General features: G+C 40.2%; 1 protein-coding gene across 2 annotated transcripts in view; it reads left to right on the plus strand.

The window, feature by feature from the left end:
- Positions 1 to 17,361, plus strand: part of GRM7 (glutamate metabotropic receptor 7) — a 461,862-nt gene that overhangs the window by 428,382 nt on the left and 16,119 nt on the right. Inside the window, exon 10 of one of the 2 annotated variants that reach the window (XM_081184049.1) lies at positions 6,563 to 6,655. The exons of the other annotated variant lie outside the window; for it this stretch is intronic. Coding sequence (XP_081040175.1) covers positions 6,563 to 6,633 — 71 coding nt within the window. The 3' untranslated portion in view covers positions 6,634 to 6,655. The remainder of the gene's footprint in view (positions 1 to 6,562; positions 6,656 to 17,361) is intronic. 2 annotated transcript variants of the gene reach the window in all.

Below are 17,361 nucleotides of genomic sequence, written 5' to 3' on the forward strand. Positions count from 1 at the left end.
TCCAAGTATAGCAGTTTTCTTTCATAATTGACCCCAATGCTGTGCCCTCATTCACACCTGCCCTATATGACTGAAGGTCTTAAATGGAGAGGCAGGACATCTGTCTGGTGGTTCCTCTCCTTTCTGTGTCTGACTTACTTGGCTAATTCACACATCTGTTAATCTCTGTGGAGGCATTTTCTCCATGCTTATATCCAGTACTGAAAAGTAGGATTACAGACATAAATCACATTTTTTAAAAAAGATATTATTATTATTATTATTATTATTATTATTATTATTATTATTATTATTATTATTATTATCTCATGCGGTTCTCAGAACTTGAGACTAAAGCACTCACAGGCAACACAATCTCTGTGCCAAATGTGAGGAAAGAGAAATTTAAAAAGATTTATTTTGATTGATTTGTCCTCTAAAGTAGATGTTATTTGGTGTTCCATAGTACAAGTATGGGAAAGAAACACAAGCTATAGATAGTGCTTAGTTAAAATCAGTGTTACTTCAATACTGACAGGATTTGTATTTGTTCATTTAGAAACCGTTCTGGTTCTGTGTTGTTATATGGAATATGGTATATTCAAAATTTCTGAATGAAGCAGTGACATTTTGCTCTTTCAGTGAGTAGCACATTCTAGGAATGAGCGGCACAATCTGGGGTTTTTTGCATCAAGAGAAATGACATTCTTCCTTTAATATCCTCAGAAACAAACTGTTTGAAAATTTGCAAATTTATTTAAATAGATCGATTAAAAAGCAGATGATTGATTAACCATTTTGACTGACAGCCCTAATAATAACCTGAGGGCTCATGTTAACTTGAATGTTATACACACATGCAAATTTGATGCAAATTATATTAGAAAACATTTTAGTAGATATGGTTGTCTTCCTTAGAAGAGTCTATAAACTCAAACTTCACATTTGTCAACAACAATTGAAGTGTCATATAACAGAGTCAACTTCAGGCAACTTCTTTCAGTGCCTTGCAGAAAGGCTTTTGTGTCCTATGGAGTGTCCCAACTTCCTTACCAGTTAAGGAGATTAAAGGCATTCTCCTGCTAATTCAAAAAACAATCAAAATCATAAGGCAGCCTTATGGGCTTAGAATCATAGAATCATAGAGTTGGAAGAGACCACAAGGGCCATCGAGTCCAACCCCCTGCCAAGCAGGAAACCCCATCAGAGCACTCCTGACATATGGTTGTCAAGCCTCTGCTTAAAGACCTCCAAAGAAGGAGACTCCACCACACTCCTTGGCAGCAAATTCCACTGTCGGCTTGGCTTAAATGTGATTGGCAATCACACATAAAATTCTTATGTTTACACCTTGACTTTCAGAGACATTGGGTTATATCCAGTGCTAATGCCAGCCATTGAAATTAAGGGATTTGATTAATTCAGGCCCATTAATTTCAGTGGGTCTTCTCTGAGTAGGACTAGCAATGGATACAACCAACTGGGTGGGATTCAACTAATGAGTCCTGTCTGCAGAAGTGCTGTTTGCACAACGGAAGTTCCCACCCTTTCTGCCCCCCATCCCCAGAAATTGACCTTGGGATAGTGCAGCCAAGTAAAAAAGGATAATGGGGGATTGTTCTATCTAGCAAGCCAAAATGTGGCCTTAGTGAAATGTGGCCTTGGCAACCGAGGGAGCCTCTAAATTTACATTTTGGTTTTAAAAACTCATAATAGTCTAGAATTTTATCAGGAGCTACTTATTGTCCCTTGCCCAGTTAAAACAAATTCTAAATCAAATTAAAAGCATGAATGGAGAAGTTGTTGTCGCTGCCACTTACCAGCACTAGTGCAGAGAGATCTGATATCTCATGATGCCGGAAGCCTGCATTGTTTCTTACGACCCCACAAGTAAAACACGGTTATCATTCTTCATTCATCTTCTCGCCCTTTGGATCCTAGGGTGTAATTCCCTATGAAATTGCCAACAGCCAATCTGTATGTGAGTCAATAAGCTATCGTTTCAGAGTGACACTTAAAATTAATTAAACTCTCAATAAAACATGTTGGAAGTATCTTGTTTCGTACACCTATGCGATTTTTTTCTTGCAGATGCACAGTAATCACCAGTCTGTCACAAGCAGGCCCATCTATGTTATTGTTTCTTCTTCTCCCCCCCCCTTCATATCTTAATTACAGAATACACAAAAGTTGCAAAAGGGGATGAAATCTCATTTATCCCACTTTGCTTTATTTGCAGCGCCAAATGCAATTATCTTTAGAACTTGAAAGGTGTGTGTAATTTCAGTGCTGCTCTTTTTTGGACCTGCTCTGTGGTTACAGCGAAACTTTAGAGGAGGCAGGAGAAACACCTTGCCTTCAGGACCACCAGATATATAAATCCAAGTGCCAGTTGAATCTGTGCACAGGTAGTCCACACAACCAAGGTCCCCAAATTCACAAGCATTGCTTGTGATGTCACAGGCTCCCCTTCCTTCACGCATTTGCCATCCATGTGGAGGAAGCCTTGAAAGGGCTCATATATCGAAAACTAAAACGTGCTGATTGAGGTCTGAAATAGCTCCAGCTACGTAGTTGCAACCTGTGAGATGGAGCACACGAAATACTATTCTGGCATAATCCCAAATCATTTCAATGTATATTACTCTGAAACAGAGCCTGATGACTTGCATACTTAATTTAGGCATGAAATGTTCTTTAAGAGCTATCTTTGGTTTAACAAAGGTTGTTGCTGTGAGGTGTTTGGTGGGATTTTACAATGTGTTCCTTTATTTAATGATAAGATGGGGTTTTATATCCATGGTCTGTATCTATCCCCACAGGAGATTCATGTACCTCAAAACAATAGATTGTTGGGTGACCAAAAACAATAATAAAAAGCTAGCAATTGACTTTGTTATTTTGTTGCTAAGAGTTTAACGTTTAACACACACAAAAAACCATATTTATAGTGCAAGCAGACCTCACAATTGGTGCATTTCATAAACGTAAGAGAGGCAACATGTTTTAATGACATACGTGCCTCAGGTAAAGCACTGATAAAGGGGTATATGAGGTTGCAACAAATGATATGCAAGATCACCTCATTATATATTGTTCCATCTTCAAGCATTTTTTCCTCCCTACAACCTCAAACACCAGTAGTTATAAGGTAATAAGGGGTTTCTAATAATATGTTTCCTAATTGATCTTCTGGCAGTGATTTACTGAAGGCCAAAAACAGTGTAAGTGAAGGTTATTGGGACCATTCAGTGCACCATGGAACTGACCAAAGTGGAATGGTGGGGGACCATTACCTGCATGTGATGCTCAGTGAGTCTTGGTGAATGGCATGAACTGAGCCCTTCACTAACAAATGCAGTGGGCAGCTGGTTGAGATGCATTCAAATATGAATCCATTCATATATGGCTCTTTGCTTCCACAGAAGCTTTCACAAATGGAAGTGGGATGGAGGAGATTTTCACATATTTCCCCTTCCCTTGCACTCCTGCCCTCAAAGCACTTCCCACTCTGTTCCAAAGACTCTCTTGCCAGTCCTCTAGAGCAGATTTTCAGAAGGGGCAAAGGGGGAATTAGTGAAAATCACCTCCCTCTTGCAGAAACCTTCACTATATCAAAGAGCTTTCTATGGCAGGAGGCTGAAGTGGGTGGAATCCAAAGCTTTTTCCTGTCTTTTAACAACGTTAAAAGTCTCGCTAATCACTAATACTGTTATCATCTGATATGTGCATGTTCTCCTCATTGAGCAGCTTTGCTTTGCTATTACATGTTTGCATTATAAGTATTTTCCATATGTGATTGTGTTTAGAAATAAATAAATCCAGCAGTTTATAATGAGCAGAATTGTTGGAGGCACTGTTACTTCTTCTCTTAAATTGTTCATTTTCTCTCATGTGTTTCACTGGTTGAATTTCACGGTTATTTGACAAAATAACTCATAGTGTTATCATTTGAATAAGTGAAGTGTATGTTGTTCTTGATAGAAAGTGGCAAATTTGGACAAAAGCAAACAACTCACCATATTTATCTTAATTTCGATGTCTGTGCCTGTTGTCTTTAGCTTCTTTAAAAAATTAATATATTTATGAAATCAGCAATGAGAAATAAGATCTCACTTCTTCCTTAATGAGAGGGTTCCCTTTAAAAAAAAAGTAGAATACTTCTTTTCAGAGAAACTACTTCTCAAATACTACTTTCTTCAGAATGTTTGAGAAGCAAAACAATTTTCCTCCAGGTATGTGACCACATCAAGGCATTATATTAAAGCACCCACCCACCCCTTGGGTCAGAAAATCATACTACGTAGAGTTCTTACATAATTGTGCCAGATAATAACATTAAATTCATTGACATAAACCTTCAAACATCAAGTGAATCTCCCTAAGAAATCACAATTCCATCACAATTTCTCCTATTTGAGTTTAAGTGTTTTGTGATAGAGCTTGGAAGTCGCATGTCAACCCTCACAATCAATAAAATTTGCATGGTTGTGTAAGGCAAACATCATTTGTTTAAGTGGAAGGCCAGCTGCCTATTTTTGTGTTCTCACCTTGGGGTCTTTCTTTTGAGACAGTAAAACATTCCTTACCTACACACACACCCTGTTAATTTCCTTTAATTTTTCTACCCACATACCTGGAAAACATGTGTCTATCTGTATGTTTTGATTTTGTTATGCTTCAGAAGGCTCCAAAGCATGAGCCTTCACTTAAGGAAAAGTCACTGCTGCGTATTGAGTAGAGATGGAGAGTGTAAAGAGCAACTGAATGGCCACTGGATGCTGGAATAAATGGGCCTTTGGCTCAATCCAGCAATATATTTTTTGGTTCTTAAGAAGCATTGGCAAGGTCAGTACAGTGCCAACATATCTGCAGAATCAGGCCAGTGCTACCTTCAGAGCATCTCCACCATACTGGCCTCATCTCCGCTTCACCCCTTAGTCACTCAGTCACAATATACAGCAGAGATGCAGGCGACCTGAGGTCAGGTAAGCAGTTGCTCCCCTCTTCTCCATCTTCTATTAAAAGCATTCCATGTGATACTTTCAGAATAGATGTAACACAGGCAACCCCAATTCTGGCAATGGACTCATCACTAAATGAAGCTTCCATGTTGTCTTCAAGTATAACCCCACATATTACAATGATTACAGCTTTAAGTACAGTCATACCTCGGGTTACAGATGCTTCAGGATGTGCATTTTTGGGTTGCACACCGCACTGAACCCGGAAGTACTGGAACGGGTTACTTCTGGGTTTCGGCACTCGCGCATGCGCAAAACCACTAAATTGCGCTTTGCGCATGCGCAGAAGCACCGAATCACAACCCGCATGTGCGCAGACGCGGTGCTGCAGGTTGCGAATGCTCCAGGTTGCGAATGTGCCTCCCGCACAGATCGTGTTCACAACCCGAGCATCCACTGTACTGTAACTGAATCAGGAGGCCACCAGTGTGTGAATCACCATGTATTGCAACTCTTTTTTTCAAGCCGGCAAGTTCTCAGCTGGAGGAGTTGCCTTCTTGACCACCATAACTTGGACTTCAAAATAAAATCAGTGCCTAAATGTGCTTCAAGAGTAGATTTGATACATTTGGGACTTCTACCTCCCTCACATATACTCGTCTCCTCTGAGTTAACATGGAATATAATTTTAACCGAAAGTGCAGCACAGACAGGCAAAACAAAAGCTTTGTTGCCTCCCTCTCAAGGGAGAATTTTTTTTGTAAGACTTCATTTAGGATGTTTGTGACGTGAAACATGGCAGTTAAGAACCTACTCTGTCTGTGGAATCCCATCAGTGGATTGTGAATGATGTACATGTGAAATGAAAACATCCCATGTTCTACTTCAGAGAATGAAGTAGGCCCCACGATGCAACCACTGCTCTGCTGTGCCATTTCTTTCGTTTGTTCATTTGTATGAGTTCCTAACATCATTGGCATGTTGTTGCCTAATTCATCTTTTTATGGTGGGGAATGGTGGGAGTTTCATAAGACCAGCCAAACGAGAGATGTATGGAAGACAGTGAAGACTGATAGCATAGCTGAACATAGGGAATTAGATTCTGGATGTTAGCTGGTGCAAACAGTTCCAGGCCTTTCTGGAATGCATCCAGTGTATTTCTTTGAAGTGTAGGCACCTTCTCTTATGTTCAGAGGTACCTGAAGCCTTCTGTCAACTGATTTGTTCATTGTCAATTTACAGGACTGTAATTTGTGTGTTGCCATATCCCCAAACTTTATAGTGTGACTAAACCTAGCTCATAAATTAAAGGTTGATATTCAACATCACACAAATGGGCATCTGTTCACGCAAAGGGACTTCCCCTTTCTCTCCCCCCCCCTTGTAACTCTGTGTTCCCCAAAAAGGTATGGAGGACCCCAACCAATAACCATCTATAACAGATTTTGAAGTCATGCAGGGGGCTAGAAAGAGGAAGAGACAATGGGGAAGTCCGAATGTGAGAGCAGAAGTCCTTTCCGCTGCTTGACTGAAGCCTTTTGATGTCACCCCCCCCCCAAATTACCTTATCTATTCAAATGTGTGCATTATATATACCAATATATTTACTTTTCCTGTAGACTGCATACCACCTGTAAGAAAGAGTGTACAAAAATCTGTTACTTGGTACACTATTCCACCTACAGTATAGCTCTTGCCTGCTTTCTTAGAAGGTAAGACAAAGATCTAACTTTTACTGCTTAATTCTTTAAAAAGTTTTTTAAAAGCAAGTTAAATGTCAAGAATGTACATTTGTTTCAATGTAATAATGGAACTAAAGATGTCAGATTAATCAAAACAAGTCAACAAAGAAATAATATGCAAATGAAAATCTTAAGGGGAGGCAAAATCAGCCAACGTGAGCCACCACAAGAGCATAGAACAGGATTGTGGAAACTCAGACCCAGGAACCAAAAGTTGCCTTTGGGCCTTTCCTTAGGGTTACAGTTCGATGCCAAATATTGTCACTGTGAGCAGGTTCTCCAGAAACTTAGGAATTATGAGAAGCTGTAGGGGATCTTCACATGACACCCTCCACATGTATTTGATGAAGGGAAGGAGGGTCACAACTGTGGGCCGTACCCCTCTCTTGCTGGCACTCCACACAGCAGGTCCCCTCCAGTGACCATGTTGGTTAGAAAGGATACTAAATGTGTGCGGTTCTACCTTGTGTTCAAGCACCCTGGACTAATCAGGGTTCCTTGTTATTTAAATGTTATACGCTGTATATATGTGTATATGGCTGTATGCACACTGAGTCCTTTGTCACCAATAACATGGGGCATGGCCTGCAGGTTGACTCATGCTCCCTCCTATGCATTCATTGAACACGAGAGAGAGAAAGCCATGTGAAGACTATTCTGTGGGGTGGGATTAAGTTGCTCAGTCTTCTGTGGTTTTCAGCATTGTAGATAGATTCCTGAAGCATGCAGTGTTCAGTGGGGAAAATACAATTATACGTTAGCTGTATCCTCCTCAGAGTTTGGAAATAAAAACACCACAGCAATGTAAGCTTGCTGTCTGTATATTCACTAATGTTGCAATCCTATAAAGGAGTAAACCCCAGTGAACTTAAGGAGGCTTCAGTTCCAAATGGGCATGTGTAGGATCACACTGCACATAAAGGTTTTGCATACACAGCTTAAAAATATTTCATTATAATGTATGGGCTATCTTTACAAAGTCTGGTGGAAATTACTTTTCGGTGACTTCAGCTGTAGGAAGTTATTGCAGCATTGTTTGGAAAAGGTATGGGTCGTTTTTGTAATCAACCCAATCTAACAAGTTTTCATTTCAACTTCTGAAAAAAATAATAGAATGGGAGAGCAATGGTAAATTTAATATAGTTAAATGAAAAATGTTGTTAAGCATGTTCTTAAATTCTTCTGTCATAACACAATAATCTTATAGTGGACTCATCAGAGACATCCAAATGGCCGAGTTAAGAGTCAATGTAGCAAGAAAGAAGGGATGTTCCTAACAGCAACAAGCAGGACTGGTTAAGACTGCAATCCTATGCCTGATAAGTTAGTACAAGGAAGTCACTGAACCTTCTAATGTATAGGGTATAAGCACTGGACTGTAGAACACTGATTTCATTTCTATAAAAGAGGTAATTCTCCAAAACTTTTATGAGAATCTGCTGGATCAGATCAAAGCCTGTATAATCCACCATCCTGTTCTCACATAGGCTAACCAGCGCCAGTGGGAAGCCCATTCACATGAAAACCATACTATGGTCTTTTAAGCACCAGGTGAAAACCTCCTTTTCCCCCCAGGCATTTGAATTTCAGTTGCTGTCATTTTCCTGAGCTGGTTTCATGCTGGTTTGTTTAATGCTGTTTTTAAGGGGGGGTGGGGAATGTTGCATGGTGTCTTGCCTTACAACTAATTTTTAATGCATTCTGTACTTTATTGTGTATGTAAACCACTCAGGAGGACTGAGTGGACAATATACAAATGTAATAAATATTTTCCCTAAATAGTTTATTTAAATTGCTTGAACAAAAGCTGGAGATGAGAACTTACCTCCTTCGTTGTCAGAGCAGAAACTGGAATGAAAAAGGCTTCTGTTCTGCCTGGGTCTCTCTGAAGTGTCGCACCAGGAAAGCTTCAGTTTCCCCGAGTTTCAAGCCAGCAGCTATTTCACTCTCCTCATACACGATTTGCCCTACTTTTAAAATAGGACAGATATTCACAGCTCGGCTTTACCTGTGGTCCTTTGGCATTTGAATTTCTTCAGCAGCAATATTTGCTTTATAAAAAACAACACCCTAACCACTTAGTAGCTCTTCTGTATTCCAGAGTTATTTGCCAGCAAGAGGTCAGCTAGTTCTTCAGCTAGCATACAGCACGATACATTTATCTGAACCCACCCAGCAATAATCTGTTTTAGATATTAGATTCCTGATTTTAAGAAAAATGACAGGATCCTGCCCACCTTCCTCACCCCTTTGCATTATCTCACTTTAAACATGTCGTGCATTTATCAGACCTGAATTTGGTGCCTTAAGTAAGGTAGGATATTATAAGTCCAGCTTTACAGGAACTGAGTTAAAGAGATGCTCACTCAACTGAGATACAATCCTAAGTCAAAACCCAGAGCCAAGCACCTGGGATTGTTGTTTCCAAAGCAACAGCAGCATGGTCCAGTACCTAAGCAGTATCTAACATGTATCAGCAGGGGAGAGCAATAGACCACAGCTTTTCAAGAATCGTTTTAGCCTGAAGCAAAGCTTTGTTTCCCCCTTTTGAGCTCCGTACCAGTGGTGGGTGTTCTTTTAACTGTGTCTTACTACAGTGTGAGGATAACAGAAGTTTTAGCTTCTGAGGCTTCAATCCTAAAACCACACTAAGTCCCATTGAACACAGTAAGACCTATATCAGAGAAAGCATGCATGGAAAGAGCTCCTTACTGCACCTAACTGGCTGCTTTTCTGGACTGCTTAATTTTTAGAAGACGGTTGCTTGTTGTCGTTTATACAGCCTTCAATCCAGGGCTCCATCACAATTCACCATGTTGTGCTTGCCAGCACTGAGAGCTTACCCCTACCACCAGCAAGGGGAGCCCATTGTAAAACAGGGTGGGGCTTTGTATTACAATTCAGTCCTCGCCTTAGGCTTCCCTGTGCCCTTTCCTCCTTGGAATGAGTGTGCCACTGTGCATTAGAAGTCACATGCAAAGCAATGGATTCACATGTAGAATAGCACTTGCTTCACCCAGAGCTGGATTTAGGTTTGAGGAGGCCCCAAGCCAGAGGTCAGCAAACATTTTCAGCAGGGGGCTGGTCCACTGTCCCTCAGACATTGTGGGGGGCCGGACTATATTTTGAAAAAAATATGAACCAATTCCTATGCCCCACAAATAACCCAGAGATGCATTTTAAATAAAAGGACACATTCTACTCATGTAAAAACATGCTGATTCCCGGACCATCCACGGGCTGGATTTAGAAGACAATTGGGCCAGATTCGGCCCCCAGGCCTTAGTTTGCCTACCCATGCCCTAAGCTCCTGAAGGTATTGGGGCCCTTTATATGTCCAGCTGTCCTTTGTCAACAACAAATTGTCACTGTTTTTTGTGTTGAATATACGCTATATGGTAATTTATGAACCTAATAGGTATCTAAAGCCATTTGAACATAACGAATAGGAGCCTACACAACACAAAACACTGTTGCTGTATGTAGGTTTTATTTTATTTGATTTTTATCTTATATTTTGGAAATGTACATCCCGTTTTTCTTCCTTTAAATTTTTTTTGGGGGGCCCTTGTTTAGCTCATATGTAAATCCGGCACTGACTTCACCCCATCTCACATACAATTAGATGGTTGACTCTTTTGACAATGGCCACATTCAAATGATCATACTCTGGCTTAATAAATTGAGGTGTGTGTGAATCTTTCAGCCACATGCTCCATCCTTACATCATCCTTTCCTTCCTCAATGTGCTGTGATAAGACAGGAAGTTAACTCTTGTTTTCCATTTTGTTGGAATTGAGAAATGGACGTTACCAGATTTGGAACAAGCTTGGATCCTAAACCACAATTCTTTCAGCTGTTTGTTGGAGAGGACCCTTAACAGCATTGCTTGCCCTGCGAGTCATTGATTCAGTGAAGCCCAAGTGTCTGCATACTGATATGATACCCTGCCTGGGGACCTGAGTTTAGGTGCACTAAAAACAAGTCCATTGATTTCAACAAGACTGATAGTAGTGCACAAAGTTAAACTGGTGCAGCATATGTCTTTGTAAGGCTGGACCTAGGCGACATAATCCTCAAAGTGTTCTGCGGCATTGGAATGAACAGAGCTTGTTCCAGCAAGGTTTTTAAGGATCAGTAGCTTCATTTCCTAATACATTGCTGCAGAATGCCTCTCCATCTGGGCAGTTAGAGAGCTGTTCGTTGCCTGCATTAGCAATTCACATAATTATTGATTACAGCATTAGCCCTTACCATCTGTAAGGTGTTTCCTAAAGGCCAAGCTCTGTTATCCTGCCCACATTAGCTGCTGTATTAATTTAGTTGTCAGTGGATATTTCAGCCCTCTGGGCGTCTCTGCTTTATTTCTATTCATTATATCGTTTTCTTTACCCTTTGGAACTCAAAACAGGTGTTCATGCTAGATAGCCTGATGGGGAAAAAATTTTGTGGGCCTTAGGCATCCTATGTGTCTTCACCTATACATATTTTCTTTGAATTGTTTCTAATTACCTGGAATTAAAATAATTAACACCATGTTTTCAGTAAATTTTAGAGCCAATAACAGTGCCCCAGCAAATGTATAGATTTTGAAAAGAACGACCATACGCAGAGGGATATGTTCAAACAGGAAAATGTTTGCCTGTATCATGAGGTCTTGGGCAGTTTTAGTGGTGCCATCAGGGCAGGACTTTGGGGCAAATATGCCAGGCAGAATGAACAGGAGGCTCCCCAAACTCAGCAGGGCCAGCTTACTTACATTTTAAAATAAGTGAAGAAATATAGTAGAACATTAAGTTCAAACACTAAATCATCTAATTGCACTACTGGTGAGTTTCCCTGGAACATCTGGATGAACATCGATTGCTGGCTGAAATGGCTCTTCTACTGAACAAGGATTTTTTAAATATTCTTCTGGTGTGCCTTTCCTAGCCTACTTTGTTAGGGGGAAAGACCAGTGTGTTAAATCTACATGATCCCCCCCCCACTAGCATTCTTTAATTCTAATTGATGGTGATGATGGTGATATTTGAACATACACATCCCAGATGTGTTAGAATGGTAAGGCTTATCAGATTGAGCTAAGAGATAACTATGATAGGGAAGGCATGTCAGAAAACACAGTAAGTGTAGGTGTGTGGGATAAATTTTGTGAATTGTGTGCAGCCCACGTCTTTATTTTTTAAAAGTGCCTGCGTGAAAATAATACAATAGCCCAAAGACCATAAGTCAATTATCTGTATCAAATTCTCCTTTCAATTGTTCCCTGAAAACTCATTTATCTCCTGGATGCAGTGTAGTCATACATGAGAGCAACTCATGTCAAAATGTGCTATTTTTCACTTGCTTTTGAATAAGGGTACAAATGAATAGTTGCCATAGTTACTGTTAGTTGATACTATGCCGATCACATTTGGGGGATGCTATGAAGATCATACTGTGTGCATGCACACAAAAGCTTATACCCAGAACGAACTTAGTTGGTCTCTAAGGTGCTACTGGACATTTTATTATTATTATTATTATTATTATTATTATTATTATTATTATTATTATTTATTTCAACTGTGTCAGACCAACACAACTACCTACCTGAATCTAGTGTAGCAATGTTTGGGTCATTTGATCAAGTGGATAAAAATTGCATTCAAAACTACTGATTTCTCTACACTAGAGTTGCCAGAGTGATTGGCTAACACTATTCACCCTCTTGTTTGTAAATAGTCCATTCTGCTTTTTTCTTCTCTTTTCAAGTTCATGGGCATGCTCTGAGTGAGCTTGAGCAGCTAAAACCTGTTGGTAACATTTAAATTTGAATCTGACTTCCCTGGAGCACACGAGTGAGATTTAGGAAATGCTAACACTTACAAATGGTGGGGGGCGAGGATGGAAATAAACAGTGGTCTTAAAATATGAACCAACTCGAATCCTGCAATCATTCTCTGATGCCCTTCTTCGTGTGCCTCCTCTGAAAGAGGTCCAGAGGCTTGCAACACAAGCACAGGCCTTTTCTGCAGTGGCTCCATTTGTGGAATGCTCTCCCCAAGAAGACTCACCTGGCACCTGTTACATATATTTAGGCGCCAGACAAAAGCATTTCCCTTCTCCCAGACCTTAGGCTAATTAAACCATCTCTGGTCGTTTAAACTGGGGGGGGGGCATTGTTTTTGTGTTATGTATTTTTGTGTTTTTATATTGTAAACAGTCCTGTGATCCTTGGATAAAGGGTAGTATTTTAATAATAACAACAACAATAGTAAGAACAACAATAATACAAGATTTAATGGTGGAAGGGGGAGCCAAAATCACAGTCTTTATTTGAAATGTAGAAAGACCTATGTGTATGTGAAAAAGTTATTAATACTTCAGTTGCTAACACAGCAGTGCTGTATAAGTGTTGCTTTGAGATGAGGAGAAATTCGTTTCCGTCTGCATTTAAAGACAAACCCACCACAATATGTGAACCTGAAGCACAGCCAACCTTCGGTTGCACTTCTCCTAATTTTGCAATGCAGTTCCCCAGCCCACGAAAATGCATATGCTGGGGTGAAGTGTGTACAAAAATTCACCTTAGCTAAACAACATATAAAAATACAGCGTATTGGGCAAAATTGCATGTCATCATCATCATCTTTTATTTATATCGCGCCCTCCCCGGCCAAAGTCAGGCTCAGGGCGGCTAACATCAGATATATAACATTGGTATAAAATCAAACAATAATTAAATTACCTCCTAAAAAACAGGTAAAAATCAAATTAAAGTCTAATTAGATGGCTTTCCACAGGGTTAAGGTTGTGAACAGTAAATGCTCATCGACCCAACTGTTTACACTGATCTTATATGGGCCTGTGAGAATGCTGGGAGTCCTCTTTCATACTAGTTCTTATACAAGAGAAGGGGAGTCAGGCTGAGGCCTGACCAAAGGCATGGCAGAAAGGCTCCATCTTGCAGGCCCTGCAGAAAGATGTCAAATCCTACAGGGCCCCGATCTCTTGTGGCAGACCGTTCCATCAGGCTGGGTATATATCAGGAATGTATGTATGTATGTATGTATGTATGTATGTACAGTGGTACCTCGGGTTACATATGCTTCAGGTTACATATGCTTCAGGTTACACACTCCGTTAACCCAGAAATAGTGCTTCAGATTAAGAACTTTGCTTCAGGATAAGAACAGAAATCGTGCTTCGGCGGCGCAGTGGCAGCAGGGGGCCCCATTAGCTAAAGTGGTGCTTCAGGTTAAGCACAGTTTCAGGTTAAGTACAGACCTACAGAATGAATTAAGTACATAACCCGAGGTACCACTGTATATCACACTAAAATGCTGATGAATTTTCATAAGTACTTAAAAAAACCCACAAACGGATGTGGAAACTGAACTTAGGATTTGGGGGGAGGGGGAGAGAGAAACTGAGAGAAATCAGAATTGACACATTTGGTCATCCCTAGCACTGCTAGTTTTCTCTCTGACAGATGGAGGCTCTGTGAGCTACTTGAAAAACAAAGCGTCAACAGATGCAGTTGATCACATCATACAGATGTGGTGGGGAAGAAGCTGGATCAGCTGCATTTCTGCTTTGAGCTGCTTTAATGTTAAAGGGATAGAGGCTCTTGCAGGAGAAAAAGGTGGCAATCCTAACTAACGAGTATGCTAAAATTTATTGCACTTTGTGATTACAAGGCTGTGGGACTCCAGCATGCATGGTAGTTTACAGGTGACCAATGTAATGCCTCCCAGATATTGCTGTACTACAAATAAGTAGTTTTTAATATTCTGTTTTAATTGTTGTGACCCACCCTGGGACCTCAGGGTGAAAGGCTAACAACAACAACTCTCAGCTTCCCTGACCATTGGCCAAGTAGGTTGATTGATGGGTGTTGGAGGACAACATTTTCAGATAGGGCCGGCCCACACATGAGGCAAGGTGAGGCAACCACCTCAGGCAGCAGGATCCACATGGGCAGATCCCGATGTAGATCGTTTTTGCCCCCTTGCTCCTGATGTAGCTCTTCACTCACCCCTTCTTCCCTGATAGGGAGCGGCTGCCATTTTGTGATTTGCCTCAGGTGTCAAAATGTCTTGGGTTGGCCCTATCTGCAGAGCATCACATTGATGACTACCCCAGTAGTAGGCTCTTCACAAGAACACTCAAGAGGGTTTTCTAAAGGTTCCGTAAGATATTCTTCATTACTAAAAGTGGAACCATAAAAATGCCATAAAATATTTGTTTGATCTAGGTACATAGGCATGTGTGCTCTGAGACAATTCAAATCACTCATCATTGCAAGTAAGCGGCTGGGCTGCTACTGTGTCCAGTGTTGCATGAACTAAGACATTAAAAAGAAATCTCATCCAAAGATTGCAGAATGAAAACATCTGCCAATTTGCATTTCTTCTTGTTTTTAAGCAGCTGAAATATGTTAAAGTGATAAATGAGCTAGAGAGAGAAAATGAGCTAGCAGTACAAAAACTGTATTTATTGAATTTTGGCACCAGCAATAATATTACAGTTGTACATAAAGGCATTTTGAACTGAGGGTATAAAGCAATAGAAGCTAATTCAAAAGCTTTACTGAGATTAGTAGGGATCATGTATTTCAAATAAGAATGGACAGTTCAGTCTATTTCTGGTCTGTGACACTTTCATCTGTGTTCATTTGTAAGTCCATCTCATTTCTGCATTCATCTGTGGTTTTATTTTTATTTTTTTTAAAAACCTGCATTCATTTTAAACGTGTTTTGAATGCATTTTTCACAAAATATGCATTTCTAAACGTATATTATCTCAAAATATGATTTTCTAAGAATTAAATTTCTTAGAAAATCTTTTCTTTTAAAACACACCATGTCCTTTTTGGGAGTTGAGAGCTGCATCACAATATTCAGAGGCACAAAAAAATTATGAGGAATAACGATGTGTTTATTTGCACATTACTCTGTGAGATGCAGATCAGATGAGTTCACAAGAATAAAATTCCTCAAATATATTTAATAATGTTGTTTTATTGTTGTTTTCATTTCTATACCACTTTCTATATTTAAGAAAAAATTCAAAGAGGTTTACAACACATTGAAACATCAAATAAGCACATACACCAAGTATTGGCAAAACCTATTGGTGTTTCGCAACTTCCTGACTAGTTGCAGGACCTTAGCCAGACCTACCAGAGTACACGCAGAAACCACAGAAGCAATTGGCGACTTGGCTGCAGACAGGATAGACGAAGCAGGAACCAGGAACTTGTAGTTAGGTGTTTATTATATACAGTAGACTATTTACAGGAACAGAACACAGATCTTTAGCTAGCTCTCTCTCACACGACTCACAACTCCTACACTGACACAGAACAACTCTGAACCTCTGAACTCCTGAACTAACACATTCCAGTTAGTAGGCCATTAATTATCACTCCCTTGAAAGAGCTTGACCAAACAGGGAGCTGTCTTCATGTCTCTGTTATCACCAGGCAGACTTACTCCTTCAGATTGCCTTCTAGCTGTCTGCCAAACCTTAACTGACTCTGTGTGAGTAGCTGCACGTACACAGTTTCCCAACACCAAGCTTAGTTTTAACCAATGAAATAATTGCGGTAAATATATTCCAGCACAATCCTAGCCATGTCTACTCAGAAATAAGGCGCTACTGAATTTAATAGGGATGCTCCCAAACAAGTGGCGTTAGTACATATTTACCTGAGAGTAAATCCTACTGGACACAATGGATATAACTTCTGAGAAGTAGGAGACATTGTTTAGATTAAATATATAGCAACAGCAATCAGCATTCTCTTGTCAAGATGATACGTGGATATGGGAAAGCTGCACATTTACAGGTAGAATAACACTGAAAATAAACTGAAATAAAAAAAATCCTTCCAGTAGCACCTTAGAGACCAAGCAAGTCTGTTATTGCTATGAGCTTTAGTGGTATCTGAAGAAGTGTGCATGCACACGAAAGCTCATACCAATAACAAACTTAGTTGGTCTCTAAGGTGCTACTGTATACAATACTGGTGTGTGATGATTTGGTTGGGGGGGAGCTATTTGTGTACTCTTGGGAGGCGGAGAAACACCCTCATTTTGATAGTATAGCATGCACCTGGAAATTATTATACTGCGCTATTTTGGATGAAAAAGGAAAGGAAATCAGCCCTGAGTGCTCACTGGAAGGACAGATCGTGAAGCTGAGGCTCCAATACTTTGGCCACCTCATGAGAAGAGAAGACTCCCTGGAAAAGACCCTGATATGGGAAAGATGGAGGGCACAAGGAGAAGGGGACGACAGAGGACGAGATGGTTGGATAGTGTTCTCGAAGCTACCAAAATGAGTTTGACTAAGCTGCAGGAGGCAGTGAAAGACAGGAGTGCCTGGTGTGCTCTGGTCCATGGGGTCACGAAGAGCCGGATGCGACTAAACGACTAAACAACAACAAATTTTGAATGAATATCTCACCAATAAAACAAACTGAAGACTCTGAACTGCATAGATAACTAGACAGAACTGAAATTCTGACAGTTCAAGAAAACAATGAGTCTTGCTATTTGGGGAGAAAAGGCAGCAGGTGAGTTCAATGGAAATTATTTCCATGCCTGGCTTAAACCGTGGAGAAGCCAACACAGTCTTGCAAAAAGAAAAACATGGTTAATGGCATTGCTTAAATGTGAGAAAGTAAT

This window comes from Podarcis bocagei (assembly GCF_964188305.1).
Source record: "Podarcis bocagei genome assembly, chromosome: 2".
NCBI lineage: Eukaryota > Metazoa > Chordata > Lepidosauria > Squamata > Lacertidae > Podarcis > Podarcis bocagei.